Raw genomic sequence first — 16814 nt, forward strand, 5'->3', positions numbered from 1 at the left:
CAGACTCAAATGTGATCACATGGAAAGATGCTGGATTTATGCCAACTGCAAATACTCAGTCCAAGTACACTGTGATGATCTTGACGAGTTATGATAGAAGCTGCCTGAAGTAATTCTTCAGTCTGGTAGTAATAAAATCATGATTTGCTGCTGTTATATTTGGTGATTTTTGTCTACTGTGATTATTATTTTTAAAGAAACCTAGTTTCAGCCATGTACAAATGCTCCTCGGTATATTTTTGGTTTCTAAATATAACCCTTTTATGATCTATGCCAAAAGACACAAATAAAAACAAACATAAGAAAAATAAGACTGCTGGAGTTATTGCCTGTTCATTTTCTTCAGAGTTCTTTCATTATTTTATATATTAGATGTGACTGGGACAATATCTGTTTGAAATTTCAAACACAAATATTTAATTAATTTCTAATTTTGTCCCTGAGTTCATAAATGAGTACATAGCCAGAGGGACAAACTTTGAGAGAGATTTATTGTTGATGATCTCTCAGATGGTGAACTGATGGCAAGTCAGCTAAATGTCATATTAAACAAATCATAATTATAATAGCCGTCCTTATTAAGCAATAACACGCTTATTAAGCAGCCCTTATTAAAGTGCACATTTTAGGGTTGATATTTAGTACTGAAACAGTTTATTTCTAATATAGACTCATTATCTAAATAGCTTGTTTTTTCTGATGTTCATGAGCCCTGCATGTCAGAGTGGAAGAGCAAATGTCATTGTGTCCTTGCGAGCATAATTATTGCATAATTTTTAGTCTGTAGGCATGAAAAGCAATTCAGATTACAAGCTACAATTATTGTGTTATATTACTTGGTGGTAACTGAATTAGATAAGCAATATGGACTTTTTCTGTCAGATAAAAGCTGGTAAATAAAATGATCTATAGATTTTTTTTATTGGATTAATTTAATTTAGTAACTGCTCTTACATCATTATTACTGTAGTGTGTTAGACAGTTTGAGACATTCTGTGGAATCTATTTGTTTATGTTGTATTAAAATTTTCGAATGTCTTTTTAATTTTCTCATTTTAGTGAATGATAATGAGATATAACAGGGTTCAAAAAAGAACTAGATAAGTTCATGGAGGATAGGTCCATCAATGGCTATTAGCCAGGATGGACAGGGATGATGTCCCTAGCCTCTTTTGCCAGAAGCTGGGCATGGGTGAAGGGATGGATCACTTGATGATTACCTGTTCTGTTCATTCCCTCTGGGCACCTGGCATTGGCCACTGTCGGAAGGCAGGATACTGGGCTAGATGGACCTTTAGGTCTGACCCAGTATGGCTGTTCTTATGTTCTACATTGGTTGAGTTCCTCCTCTTCTATGACTATAGAGGAGAACTAAGAAGGATTTTTTTCATACTGTTGTAGATTTTTGGAACTCTCACCCTTGGCAGATCCAGCAAGTCTGCACTCACTCCAACTTCTATAGTCTTCACGGCAGAGTTAACCTGCATGATTGGCAGGCATGTCTGGACATCTCGGTTAGCCCAAGTGTGAATATCTTCACAGCAAAGCCCCTCATTCTCTTTTTTTTTTTTTTGCACTTGTCTGTGTGTGTCTGGAACCGTATCCCCATGGTCTTTGTGCTGAGACACTCTAGGATTCTTTTCTGATCAGTTGTGGGAGAACTTGTCTATCCTTTGGGGGGAAATATGGGATGGGCATTGGAGGACTGTTAGCACTGGAATGATTTTGCTTGTGTTCTCCGTACAAAATGGGTGGGTTCTGAGATAGGAATGATGAACACAGGTGTATCTTGAGTTGATTGTATTCAATTTTATAAAAGTTATGTATATCTCTGGGAGTCGCGGATGGTATGCTGGCTGGTTGGGTGGGGGGCTGTCAAGGTCTGCAGGAATTAAAATCACTTGGGAGTGATTAATACAAAATCCTAAAACTGGTTATGCAGATACCCTGCTCTTTGAGGCTTGGGCCCCCTATGGGAGGGAACAGTAAGTGGTTTTACCTGTTGTCAGGAGGCTGGGAGATGAAGGCTTTTGGGAAATAGGCTCAGGGGTCTTCCTTTTGATCCAGCAAATGGAAATGACCTTTTGTCCAAGGGAGGACTCTACCCTGCTGAAGAGTTGGAAAGACTGGAACATCCCCGGGTCATCTTAGGACAGATGGGCTACACATGACTTAGATCTTTTCTTTGTATGCTTTTGTCCCTAAATAAAAGTACTTTGCTTTGTAAGAGCTGTGTGGTCACTGATAAAAATTCTGTCATGTCTTGGACAGAAATTAAGGAGCAAGGGCTGGACATTTGCCAGACCTGCTTGGGATTGTCACAGTGAAGTACAAGGTGACTGCAGCCAGAAAACCCCCAGTTAGAAGACAGTGAGAGATGGGTCTCAGCTCAGACACAGGTAAAGGCTAGAGGTCTGGGACCTAAGTGGGCATTCCTTGAGAGGACTGAGGGGAAGAGGAGTGGTGTTCAAAGCTAGTTATCTTGAAACAGTGACACATTCCAGCCTGAGTTAAGCCAGAGCCCAGGTTCTCACCTATACACTCCACTATGTTAGCTAGCCAGGCTTTAAAGCAGCTCCAAACCTAGGTCAGAGGTTTTTCTATGTGGTGGTAGTGGTTTGGGGCTAAAACCAGGTTAATTGCGCAATGAAGACATACCCTAATTTACTGAATAGGAACTGCACATGGAACACCGACAGATCCCGATCGTTGGTGGGCGGTATCGAACCTGGGACCTCTGAAGCTAAATGCATGAGCTAAAAGTCATATGGCCGTTAGCTAAAGCTGTAGAGCAGACTCATTAATCTCTCTCTAAGTAGTCTCAGTGCCACTAGATGGGACAGAACACCACACAAGTATGGTATACATATAGTACTCCTGGGGGAAGTCTGTGCCACTGAGTGTGCTCAGAATTCATGTCCCTGCAGATTTCTTTGCTTCCCCACAGAAAAATGCTTCCCTGTCAGAAGTCAAAGGGAAGCCACAAGAGCAGTCATGTGCCCCTCCCCAGCAGTACAGGCACATTGGTTTGAGAAGTCAGCGGGGAGACAAATCATCACCGAGGTGGGGAGGGGCTGGGAGTGCCTGCATAGGGAGCAGTGTTCCCTCTAATTTTTCCCACCCATGTGCGGAATTAATTTTGTTATGTGCACCAATATGGAGGTGATGTGTGACATATCACCTTCATATTAGTGCACATAAGAAAATTCATGTAGTGGGGGGGCCTGAGGGGTTTGGAGTGTGGGAGGGGGCTCAGGACTGGGGCAGAGGGTTGGGGTGCAGGGGTTTGAGGGCTCCAGCAGGGGGTGTGGGTTCTGGGGTGGGGCCGGGGATGAGGGGCTCAGGGCTGGGGTAGAGGGTTGGGTGCAGGTGGTGAGGCTCCGGCTGGGGGTGGGGCTTGGCTGGGATAGGGGATGAGGGGTTTGGGGTGCAGGAGGGTGCTCCGGGTCTATGGTGGGGAGAGAGGACTCCCCCTAGCTCTCTCTCCCCACAGCAGCACCTGGGCTGCGGGGGAGAGGTGCCTGTCCCCCGTGGCAGCTCCAGGGCTGGGGCTGGGTTCAAGCTGTGCCGTGCTGCGCTGGCCGCGGCTCGGGCTGTCCTGGACCGCAGCTGGGTCCAGTCTGGGCTAGGTTGGGCAGGTTCCCGGACAGATTCCCTGAGTGCCTGAACGGCACTAAGAAGGCTGCTGCGCGGCTGTGCAGCTTACAGGGAACTTAGGTGGGTACATGTCATGACAACCAGGGGGACCAGAGCGGGTCGAGTGAGCGAGACTATGTGTCTCTTGCTTCTCTATTGTGGCATACCTGGCATGGAGTGGCAGGGCTTTGGGGTGTTTCTGAGGAGGTAGGCGTGGGGCAGGCTCTGTCCCTCAAACAGAGCAGAGTGTAGTAGCCTGCCTGCTTAGTGAATTGTTCCATTGCTCGTGGAGAATTCCCCCAGGAGTATAAAACAGGTGTAAAAGATGTAAGGCTCTTTTACATTGCTGGAGTGGTGTAAAAGAGCCGTATTGTAAATCACAGTATGGCCTTATAAATACTTATTGTGCTTTATTTGTTAGAACTGGTCTAAATTTTTGGACAGAAATTTTCTCAGATGGCAAGTAGGCATTTTGATGGACCACTGTGAGGCTGAGAGCATTGGCTTATGTTAGCAGACTCTTAGGGCTTGTCTCCACTTACTGGGGGATCGATGCGTGGCGATCGATCCACGGGGGTTGATTTAGCGGATCTACTGAAGACCCACTAAATTGAAAGCCGATCACTCTTCTATTGACTCCAGTACTCCACTGGAAGAAGAAGCATACAGTAAGTCGATGGGAGACTTTCTCCTGTCAACCCAGTGTGGTGTAGACACCGCAAAAAGTCGACCTAAGTTATGTAACTCTAGCAACGTTCAACTTAGCCCTGTAGTGTAGACCTGCTCTGCGACTCCACGTTGGTCCAGTTCATACTTCAGCAGGCTAAATTCCACCCATCCTGTCAGGATCCCAATAAGGGCAGTCCGGGCCAAGGACCAGAGCAGGAGCCAACCTGGGACTGGGAGTAACAGAGGAGTTTGTAGTCAGATTCCAGGCTGAGTTTGAGTCAGGTGGCGAAGTCAAATCAAGTTGAGATCAAAGTCAGGAATTCAGGAGCAAAGAGCAGGAATGGTCATGGCAACTACAGGAGATCCGCACTCTTTCCTGAATGCTTCTTGGAGTGCATGTTGGGTTTATATAAGGCAGGGAGCCAATCAAGAGGCATAAGGCTGCTGTCTGTCAAACCCCTGTGATGGAATTTCACATGGTCTGTTTCCACAGTGGGTCATGGGAAGTGGAGCTCAAGCTGGTTACAGTTGTTGCTGGGTGGCAGTCTGGAGATGTCTGCTGCCTGGTAGTGCTGCAGGCCTGCGTTCTAGACCTTGAGGTCTTACAAAGCCATTCTGAATATGTTTAATTTAATGTAACACACACACCTATCCCATATTTCCCTAGCGCATTTACCATTTCTTGTTGCTGAGTTTCATTTCCTGTGAATTTCCCTTCTATAAAGGAATCATTTGTTGACTCTCAAGTGTCTCTTGTGGGAATTTTTCTTATCTCTTTTTTTCTTGTTCTCAGCTTCTTTCTTTATTGCTTTACCTCCCATTAGTTTTCTGGCTGGGTATGTAATATTGTTTACTCTACAATTTATATATTAAGGGTGATTTCTGGCTGGAAAAGGCCTTGTATACATGGACCATCCCAGCATGGCATCTATATATTGTTTGTTGAGACTTATACTTCTTTTGCTGACAACTATTGAATTATTTACCTGCAATGAAAATCAGTCAGAGTAGAGGTTAATAAGTAAATTAGTTATCTGAGTTGAGCCCCTCTTGCCAATATAATCCATGGACGTTCAACTACGGTATAAAGGACCACTGTGAGTATAAATTGCTCTGTAAGAAAAGAATTAATTTCTTTGCTTAAATTTTGGGCAGTAAATTGTTTTTTCATTATGTAGCGATGGATGGAGATTTACCACTTTTCATAGGCTGATTTCTCTCACATATAAAGTTCACTTTATTTGTTGTTTAGCTTTAATTATGAGTGGCCTTCTATGTAAGGCCAGGACAACTAACATATCGTTCCAGAATGCTTCCTTTTTGGAGTCATCATTTTATGGGGTTTCTAATAAAGTATTTTATTGTTCATATTCTGCAGATACTTCTAGTTGATCTTAGATTTATTTATGGAGAAGTGTAAATAGCTCCTAAAAATAATTAACTACTAACTACAGAGCACACTATTGAGTGAAAATATCTGCATCCTTCCACTCTGTTAAGCTATACAGCAGGAAATTTGGCTGAGCAATGAAGCGTTGTGGATTAGTTTACTCTCGTGTCCAAAAGAGATTATCAAGAGGTGCAGCGAATCCATATTAATGAGTCCTGCATCTGATTTTCTTACACTTACTTAGATTTTCCCCCTACATCTCTGGCATACAGCAAATTTCCTGGTTTGTGTACCACAGAATCATTGCAATTCGAGGCTGTGGTCAGTGACAGTCTCATTACTGCTGTGTCTTGCTTGACTATGTTTTCTTAGTAATTCTTTATCCTAAATTCGCATTTGACATAAAATTGTACTATCTCAACTTTGTGCTCAGGCTTCTTCTCGTTCTACCCAGTCAGGGTGATTGTTGTTAAAGTTGCAGCTATTTTATGGATTAGCTAGTGAGCAAAACCCTACAGAGAAGAACAATTCTACTGCAGCATTGTGTAAACTCATTCTAATAATGCATTTTGGCAAGTGCACTTTGGCCATCCCTCCTTTATACCCTACGGTCCTTTGTTTTTTTACTTTGATGTATAGCTCTAAAAACGGTAAACATTGTTGTGTACATCACACTAATTAAACTCTGAAAATCTTTCATCCCTAAGAAAAGTCTTACAGCAATGGTGTGATATGCTGCAGAGTATCATTTAAACTAATCCAGTGAAATGAATAATTTAATTAAAAAGCTATTTTCATGAACTAAGTTGAAGCTTGAATATTATACTTGAGCTAATATATTTCTTAAGCAGATGTTAATTTATCAGTAATAATGCAGCTTTATTGCACCAAACAAAACACATCTTATAGAATCTATTAAAACTGCTTAGGATGAATATATGATAATATAATCAACTCCTGGAAAAGCTGCATTCTTCTTCTTTTTTATAGTAATAACACCTCAATGATCAACATTTCATAAATCTATTCAGTGCAATAATACTTAAATGATATGACTGCCTATTACTGTTAAATGATGGCAGCATCTAACTATTCAGTTGTTTTATATTTAGATAATTTTTGGGATTCAGTGTGGAATATTTTACAAGAAATGTCAAGAATGTATATTTAAAGTGCCAGTGGATCATTATACGTGATTTGATTTAAAAATCCTCTTTAAAATCTATTTTTCATCTATTAGCAGATGCTTATATAGTTCTCTTGGAGATATATGACATATTTTAACTTTATCATATAGTTTAATGCAGCTTTTTCCTATCCAGAATATTTGTGTGCCTCTGTTCAACAACTGAATCTAATTGTGGAAAATACAGGCACAAGGAGTACAATTTTCAGAAGTGCGTTAGTCCCTTTTCCAAAAGAGACTTAGGTGCCTAAGTGCCATTGGAATCAATGGGAATTAGTCTCTGAAGTGTTTGCCACTCTTGAAAAGAAGACTTAGTTTTCTAAGGGCTACAGGGGGGCGGTGCAAAGATGCCACGGGTGCTGGGGAGGTGGCCTGGGATCCCCGCTGGGGGGTGGTGGTGGGGGTTCCTGGGGGGTGGTGGTGGTGTGCGGCATTGGCATGCGGCCTGGGAAAGGTGCTGGGGGAGAGGGACCGGGTGGCGGCCTGGGACCCCTGCTGGTGCTGTCGGGGGAGGGCTGGCAGGGTCCCTACCCAACTCTGCGTGTCCCTGCGGCTTCTGGGGGAGGGAAGGCTGGGGGGCTCCGTGCGCTGCCCCCGCCATGAGCTCCAGCTCTGCAGCTCACATTGGCTAGGAACTGCAGCCAGTGGGAGCTCCGCCTGCGAGTGCGGGCAGTGCATGGAGCCCTTCCCCCCCCATCCCTGAGGTAAGCGCCACCCCGCACTCCAACCCCCTGCCCGAGCTCTGAGCCCCCTCCTACACCCAAACTGCTCCAGCAGCGGCTAGTGCTGCTGGCCGAGGGGTTGTCTGATCTGCTGAGGCAGCCCCGGAGCTAGCCGCACTGGCCCCTGCAAAAGTCAGAGGTCACTGAGAGTCACGGAATCCGTGACTTCCATGACCTCCGTGACAGACATGCAGCCTTAGTTATCACCCTATTATTATCCTCTAGGTGGCTACAAATTGATTGTTTAATCATTTGTTCCAGTATCTTTCCAGGTATCTAAATTAGGCTGGCTTGTCTATAATTCTCCATGTCCTCTTTGTTCCCTTTTTAAAGATAGGTACAATTTTTGTCCTTCTTGAGTTCCCTGGGCCCTCACCCATGCTCCATAAATTTTCAGAGATAATCGCTAACCGTTCTTAAATTGTTAACTTGAACTCATCTAAACTTTTATCTAAATATTCTGTAACCTGTTCTTTTCCTATTCTGGTTGCATTCTTTCCTCTGTGCGGTTCTTGTTAAATTGTGCTAAGTATCTGGTCACAATTCACCTTTTTTTGTGAAGACTAAAGCAAAATAGGCATTAAACATCTCAGTCGCCTTGATGAAAAGAAAAGGAGTACTTGTGGCACCTTAGAGACTAACCAATTTATTTGAGCATGAGCTTTCGTGAGCTACAGCTCACTTCATCGGATGAAGTGCCACAAGTACTCCTTTTCTTTTTGTGAATACAGACTAACACGGCTGTTACTCTGAAACCAGTCGCCTTGATGTTATCTATTATTAGCTCTCCTTCCCTACTAAGTAGAGGACCTATGCTTTCCTATGTCTTTCTCTTGTTCCTAACCTAAGGCATTTAAAGAACCTTTTCTTATTGCCTTTTATGTACTTTGTTAGCAGTAACTCATTTTGTACCTTTGCAGTTCTGATTTTGTCCCTAGTTGCTTGCACTATTCTTTTGTACTCATCCTTAGTGATATGTCCATGTTTCCACTTTTTGTAGGATTGCTTTTTGGTTTTTTTAGGTGATTAAATGGCTCCTGATGGAGCCATATTGGCCTCTTGCTAGTCTTCCTATCTTTCCTTTGTATTGGGATAGTTTGCTGTCATTCCTTTAATATTTTCTCACTGAGAAACTGCCAGTTCTCTTTTATCCCTTAGATTTTCTTTCCATTGGACCTTTCCTACCAGTTCTCTGAACTTGTTGAAGTCTGCTCTTTTGAAGTTCATTGCCCTTATTCTGCTACTCTTTTCCTTCCTTTCTTTAGAATCACAAAATCTATCCGCTCACTTTCGACCAAATTGCCTTCCATCTTCAGATTTGCAACCAATTCTATCCTGTTGATCAGAATCAAGTCTAAAATAGCTGGGTATTTCCTCCACTTTCTGAAATAAAAAGTTGTCCCCAGTACATTCCAGGAACTTATTGAACGTTTTGTGTTTTGCCATATTGCTTTTACAACAGATGTCTGGGTCGTTAAAGTCCTCCATACACACCTAACCCCACACAAAATGGGAGGAGGAGGCAAAGGTAACTTCCCAGGAGTTAGGGTTAGAGCATGCAGGAGACCTGGATTCCATTCCTCCCTTGATGTGGCAAAGGTATTTGAACTTGGATCTCTCCACCTCCCGCACAGAGGTGGTTCTAATCCCTGGGCTATGGCATATTCTGGGACAATGGTCTCTGTTACCCAATGGAAGAACTCCAACAGAAGTAGCAGTAATTATATATTCATATATTCACTGGAACCTGGGTCTTCCACATCCCAGATGAATGCCCTAGTGACGGGGCCAAAAGTTATAAGGATGGTGCACTTCCCTTGTGTGTGTTTTTGCAAGAGACAGCTTTGCAACCTAATTTAAGGAAGCTGAATTTCAGGTTTATGGCTGAGAATCCCAAGCAAAGATAGGCACCCCCCCGGCCCAGAGTTAGGTGCCTAACTCCCCTTGAGAGGCAGGGCTTAGTCAATAGCCATCTCTTCAGCATTTCCTACTGGCTAGATTAGCTGGCTCCCCACTCAGTGTGATGCCTTTTGCAGATCCCATTCTTAGGCACCTAACTGTCCCCATGCATTATACATGGAGCCTAGGCCTCTAACGTGGGGGTTGGCAAAGCACGTAAAAGTAAGGGGTTGCGATGCTTTGTTCTCTTGAACAAAAATATTTACATTTTAGTGTAATTTACAATATTTACTGTATTTACATTTTTAGCTTATGAATTATGTCAAATTGTGGCTCTGCAGAGATCCTCTAGCTATCCATAAAGCAGGAGTAGTGGGGGCAATGGCAGAATGCTTTCCCATATTGCCCCATCAGTATAACTAATCTTGAACTGGTGGGGACTGGGGGTCTAGTGCAGGGGTTCTCAAACTTCATTGCACCGCAACCTCCTTCTGGCAACAAAAAATACTACATGACTCCAGGAGCGGGAGCTGACGCCTGAGTCTGCGTGATTCCTACTGCCCAGGGTCGGGGAGCCAAAGACCGAGCCATAATGCCCTGGACGGGGAAGGGGTCAAAGCTGAAGCCCAAGGGCTTCTGTCCCAGCCAGGGAGTCTGTAACCTGACCCCTGACACCCAGGGCCGAATCCCTCAGGCTTAAGCTTTGGCCCCTGGTGGTGAGGCTTGGGCTTCAGCCCTGAGCCCCAGCAAGTCTAAGCCAGTCCTGGCGACCCCATTAAAATAGGGTTGTGACCCACTCTGGGGTCCCAACCCACAGTTTGAGAACCACTGGTCTAGTTGAATCCCTGTGTCTGATTCTTGTTTTGCTTCTTTGCTGAAATTGCCAATTGTCTACACTGTGAAAATATAGCATGTTAAAAACATGCTAACATGTTTAAACTAGGATGGTTTGAAACACAGTTTTGCCACAAGTAAAATTTAAAAAATTGTTAGCGGTTTGTGGTTAACTTGAAAACATGGTTGCACTTGTCCACGAGCTTGCCTGCTCCTATCTTTTCTACAGCCATATATGAATGTAGCAACATGCTTGGGATCATTCTCCTTAGATCCATATGCTTGAGGCACCTTCAGCATACGGGGATTTAATTCCTTGTTAAACGTCTAACTGGCTTTTAAAAGCTGGGTGTGGGGATGGGCTGCTGTTTGTACTACAGAGGACAAGTACTGTCTGGTGCTTTGAGGTGAATTATCTTTACTGGTTATGTATGGTGGAAGGAGAAGGATTGAGGTCTGAGGGTAAAGGGAACCCAGAAAATCCCAAACTTAAAACCTTTTCTTTGGTCTAAGATGTCAGAAATTACATTCTTACATGTCTTATAATACTTAGTATTCTATATTTCATAATGCAATACAAATACCTGGTGAGACTTACTAAAGCTAGCATTCTAATGATTTTACTTAAAAGCCAGGGCACAAACAACTAAATATTATATTTATGAAACATTCTAACTTTCACACCTACAAGTAGTTTGGATGCTAGCACTAGGAAGTTTAACATACCAAATATGCAAATTAACATGTAGTTCCATCTCTCTTCAACAACCCCCCCCCCCCCGCCCCGCCCCGCCCCGGTGCTTGCGTATTCGAGGAAACAATAGTCTTGGCAGGATTAGCACCAGAGCAACTTGCTGTAGCTCTGGGGAGGAGAAGGGGTAGCAATAATGTTTAGGGACAGAATGTTGAATGTATTGTGTTCTTGTGTTCTCTCCTAATGCTCTGTTCAGCTCAGATATGCGCCTCTACTCCTTGCTCAGACAAAATGGCTATTAATTTATCAGGAGTTTTGCTCTCAGTACAGATTTCAGTGGTAGGCTACTAGTCAGGATCGTACAGCTGAGCCTGGACTATACCTCCAGACCTAAGCGTAATCAAGAAATCAACAGAAATACAAAGATTGTCACAAGACAGGTCTTCACTCAGGGAATACTGCCTGCACCTGAGTCTGTTTTATGATGACTCCTTTTTTGCAGTTTCTTAATCCTCTCTGTTAAAAAAAAAAATGTTGAAAAATAGCCTAGTTTGCAATGCTATGCTGAGTGTGTATTAGCATTTTTGATTGAACTACATTATAATATAATTGCAATTAAGTCTTGTTTTTTAGACTTGTAACCATATGACAGATTTTAAAATTGATAAAACAGAAATTAACATAGTATTGTGGAGTTCCACATATTATTATAAATACACCTATTATTACAAGTTGTCTTCTGGCTCTAAAAATCCTATAGGAATAGATTAATAGATTCTAAGGCCAGGAGGGACCACTCTGTTATCTAGTCTGACCTCCTGTATAACAAAGGACATAGAACTTCCCCAAAAGAATTCTTAGCGCATATCTTTTAGAAGAATATCCAATCTTGATTTAAAAGTTGTCAGTGATGGAGAATCCACCACAACCCTCAGCAAATTGTTCCAAAGGTTAATTACTGTCACTATTAAAAAAAAATTATGTCTTATTTGTAGTCTGAATTTGTCTAGTTTCAGTTTCCAACCATTGGCTCGTTATACCCTTTTTCTGAAGGGTTTGAAAAAATTAGATTGTTATTAGATTGAAAACCCCATTGTAAGTATCTATAGGGATAACAAATATTTAATAAACTGTAGTCAAGTCACCCCTTAACCTTTTCTTTGTTGAGCTAAATAGAGTGAGCTCCTTGATTCTATCACGAGACTGTGTGTTTTCTAACCTTTTAATCATTCTAGTAGCTCTTCTATAAACCCTTTTCAGTTTATCAATATCCTTCTTTTAAATTGTGCGCACCAAAACTGACACAGGATTGCAGCAGCAGGCGAACCACAGCCAAACAGAGGAAACATAACCTCTCTTCTCCTCCTCAAGATTCCCCTGTCTATGCATTCTAGGATCATGTCAGTTCTTTTGGACACAGTGTTAATATGGGAGCTCATGTTTGCGAGATTATCCACCAGTATCCCCAAACTTTTCAGAGTCACTGCTTCCCAGGATAGAATGTCTCATTCTGTAATTATGGTCTTATACATTCTTTGTTCCTAGATGTATGCATTTACATTTAGCTGTATTAAAATTCCTGTTTTTGCTTGCTTACAGTTTACCAAGCTATCCAGATTCCTTGGAATCAGTGACCTGTTCTCTTCATTACTTACCACTCACCCACTTTTTATGTCATCTGCAAACTTTATCTGTGACATTTTTATGTTTTTAGCATTATCAATGACCTGGAAGAATAGTATAGGGCCAAGAATGAACCCCTGCTGAAAACACCCCTGCTTGGTGACTGTTTCCCCCTTTATAATTACATTTTGAGAGCTATCAGTTAGCCAGTTTTTCATGTGGGCTGTGGTGCTGTGAGCCCAGATGTCAGCTCTTGCCAAGGCTGCAGGCATTAGCTAAGAACTGACAAACTCATGGCTGGAGACCAGGCCATTTAATTATGATAGTTATTAATCTTATAAGAATGTATTTGGTGTTTAGACTCTGTAGAATGTTTGTAAGTTGCTGCATGCATTAATCTTATTTGTAATGTCTGTATTCCATGCTATACAGAAATATGCAAGGTTTGCTTTATAACTTTGAAAATGTTTGCTCTAAACTTGTGAATCCAGATGGGAATCGTCTCCCACCCTGTCCAGAAGAACTATCAAAATCAGATGGTCTATCAAGGAATATCACAATACAAAGCATTTCCAAGGTTCAGTAGGTCCATTGACCAACCCTATGTGCAAGGAAGCTCGTCCTATGGGTATGGAGGCCAAATGAAGGAAATAAAACAAAGACACAGGATAATATTTCATCTCTTTTGCTATTTGAACTCTCACAGGGCCAGAGACACCAAACTGAAGCCAGAGATCCCCAGGGGCTACCTCCTGGGTCTTCCCTGAAAGACACTCTGTCACTTTTAAGATTTAGATTGCAGCTCATTTGTGTGTGTTTGCTTGCTTTAACCCGTAAATAACTAGGAAAAAGAAATAAGAAAGTTAATAAACCTTTGAATAGTTTATTACAGGATTGGCTGCAGGCCTTGTCTTTGGTGTAGGATCTAGGGCACCAATTGATCTGAAGTAAGTGACTAGTTCCTTGGGATTGGAAGCACCCTATGTTGTGATTTTTGGTGTAAGTGACCATTTATCACTAAGTCCAGTTTGCCTTGATGGCAAGATAGACTGGAAAGTCTAAGGGGACTGTTTGTTGTTCCATGGTAAGACTTTTATAGTGATCCAGGAATTCACATTGGTTGCTGGGTTGGTTAAATCTAATTTTTGAACATATCACCAGTTTGGAGTGCTTTTGGTAGCCTGCCCTGAGGTAGGTACACATGGTAGTGAGCCACTCCTGACAGTGTGACATGAACCATGATAATTTTAAATCTTCCTAGGTTTTTTAAATCAAAATATCATGCAATACCAAGTCAAAATGCCTTACAGAACTCTAAGTATATTAAATCAACACTATTACCTTTATTAACCAAACTTGTAATCTCATCAAAAAATCTTCATTCGTTTGAAGGATCTATTTTTCCATAATCTCAAGCTAATTTGTACTAAGTACATTATTCTCCTTTCATCCTCTATTAAGCGAGTCCTGTATCTGTCTCTTCAACATGTTGCCTTGGATTGATGATAGGTTGAAAGGCCTATAATTATCTGGTTCATTCCATTTACCCTTTTTAAAAAGTGCACCAAGACTTACTGAAAATCACTATTAACAGTCCAGCAAGCTCATCAGCCAGGTCTGTTAAAACTCTGGGACGGTTGCAGTATATTTTCAAGTGCACATTATATTCATAATATATTACCCAGTGAAATAGTGTTTTGACTGGACTTCGGAAACTTTCTGAGGTAAGGAATGATATTAATAACTAAGCTCTCATGTCAGGTTGGCTGTATTCCTTTTTTAACACAGCAAATTCAGTCCAGGTTTCTCTTTCCCCCAGGTTGCCAGCAATTTCATACAGCATAAACTTGATATCAGTTATTCCATAGAAATATTTTTTTTGATGAAACAAAGCTGAAACAGCAAAATTTTGGCTTAAAACAAATGTACTAGCAATTCTTTAGATAAGATTCGTATAACTATGCTTAACAATTCTGATGTGTTTGCATATGCAGTTACAAAATTTCATAATAAGTTTCCTTTTGGTCTCTGTGCTTGATGTGTCAGCTATGGTACCATGCAGTTTCCAGTGGCAGTACATATTAAATTTATTCTCTCCAGAGTAATTTAAAGTTCAATGCTTGTGAGGTGCTGATCATTTTCTGTTAGCTGTTGAACATCCTCTGCTCCCAAATGAAGCACCTCACAAAACCTGGCCTATACGGTACATACAGTAGTAGCTGAGGTTAGAAAAGTCAGAACCTCCACTTCAGCCTCCGGCAAAGAGCAGGATCTTATTTTTCTAGTTTTTTTAAATCTATCCTGGTTTTTGGCATCTCTGATGATTCAGCTGCCTTATCATGTAGTTCATTCCATTGACTAATTTCCCTGATTAAGAATATTTATTCTTTTGTCTAACCTAACTTTCTTTCCTCAAAACTCTGAAAGGGGTTAGCTCCCAGCGATGTGAATGGGCAGAGAGTCAAGTCTGGCTTTTAGGATGCATTCAGTATACTGCAGGGTCAAGATGAAAATTATTTACTAGTATACAGAAACTGTGATATACTGTTCTATAGCTTGATCTTCCTACTATTCCACAGAAGAACCCTCACTGACTTCAGGAGGAGGCTTTTAGTATGGATTAATGGCAGCAATGGATTCTAATTAGTCTTTCTGAAATCTCACTTTTCTTGTAGAAGAGCATTCTAACGATTTGCTCAATGTTTTCTTTCTTTCATAGGTCATTGGGGGCGATGTATCGGTGACTGCGGGTCAGGTGGTATTCAGAGTCGTGCAGTGTGGTGTGTCCATGTAGAAGGTTGGACAACCCACCATTCAAACTGTGAACTGAGGGACAAACCTGAAAACCAAAGGAGCTGCTTTCAAGTATGTGACTGGCACCTTGAACTCTTTGAGTGGGAAGTTTCAGAATGGCAGATATGTGTGCTTGTTCCTTTTGCTCATGGTGAAGTCAAACAAAGGACTACAGACTGTGTGACTGCACAGCACGGGCTACAACACAGAACCGTACATTGTATTCAGAAACTGAATAGAACTACAGTTGCAAGTGAAATATGTGAATATTTTATACCACAGCCACCTGTAGAACAAGCTTGTCTAATACCTTGTCCACGGGATTGTGTTGTATCAGAATTCTCCAAATGGTCTGAGTGCAGCAAAGACTGTGTGAAGAGTTTACAACACAGAACTCGTTTTGTTATCTCTCCTCCGCTCTATGGTGGTTCCAATTGTCCAAACCTTACTGAATCAAGAATCTGTGATGTCCCTATCTCATGCTCTCCTGGGGAAGAGGAATACACTTACAGTCTTCAAGTTGGACCTTGGAGTAAATGCAGGTTGCCTCACCTTAAAGAAGTTAGTCTTATTGGAAGAACTATGCTGGATTTCAGTTCAGATTCTGCAGAACGAAGCACATTCAAACTGCAAAGTTATAAATCCCACCACTATTCCAAGCCATGGGATGTAGAGATAGGTTATCAGACAAGGCAGGTTAGGTGTACAAGGAGTGATGGGAAAAATGCTATGCTGAGGTAAGGGTATCTTCACATTCATCTTTTAATTTTATCCAAAATAGGTTTGTTTTGTAGAAAGCTGGCAAACAAACAGGTTCTGCCTGGTAACATGATGCAAATGCACGTAGTTTTTGAGTTTTAAAACCACATTTTAATGCACTTTTTGTTTTGTTTACCCTCCTTGCAAAGCCAGTGTAAGTGGGCTATTTTGCATACTTTTACCATTTGTGAATGTTTACATGAATTTTGTTTTTAATGCTCCTTTTTGTGCTACACCCTCCTGGGTGTGGTGTTCTGTCCCATCTTGTGGCACCGAAACACTTAAAGAGAGAGAGAGCTAAATGAGTCTGGTCTACAGTGTTAGCTAACAGCCAGTTGGCTTTTAGCTCATGCTGTAGAGGTTCATGCACTGATGTCCCCGGTTCAATCCTGCCTACTGACGGCTGGGGTCTGTTGCCGTTACATAGGTCTCAACTGATTTTTGTTTGGCCATTAAAGGAAATGGAAGAGTATATTGCTTCTTTCTAATATGAATGATTCCAATTAAAAATTTTTTTGCTACAGATACAAATTATTCTTGTAGAATATGATATTACTTTTGTTAGACTGAATGTGCCAAAATCTACCCCAGCCTAAACTCCTGGTATTC

General features: G+C 41.7%; 1 protein-coding gene across 1 annotated transcript in view; it reads left to right on the plus strand.

Moving 5' to 3' along the window:
- The window catches only part of THSD7B (thrombospondin type 1 domain containing 7B), a 496247-nt gene that overhangs the window by 171079 nt on the left and 308354 nt on the right, over positions 1-16814 (plus strand). Inside the window, exon 3 of the mRNA XM_007057469.3 lies at positions 15373-16183. Coding sequence (XP_007057531.2) covers positions 15373-16183 — 811 coding nt within the window. The remainder of the gene's footprint in view (positions 1-15372; positions 16184-16814) is intronic.

The sequence above is a fragment of the Chelonia mydas genome, chromosome 11 (genome assembly GCF_015237465.2).
Source record: "Chelonia mydas isolate rCheMyd1 chromosome 11, rCheMyd1.pri.v2, whole genome shotgun sequence".
Taxonomy (NCBI): domain Eukaryota; kingdom Metazoa; phylum Chordata; order Testudines; family Cheloniidae; genus Chelonia; species Chelonia mydas.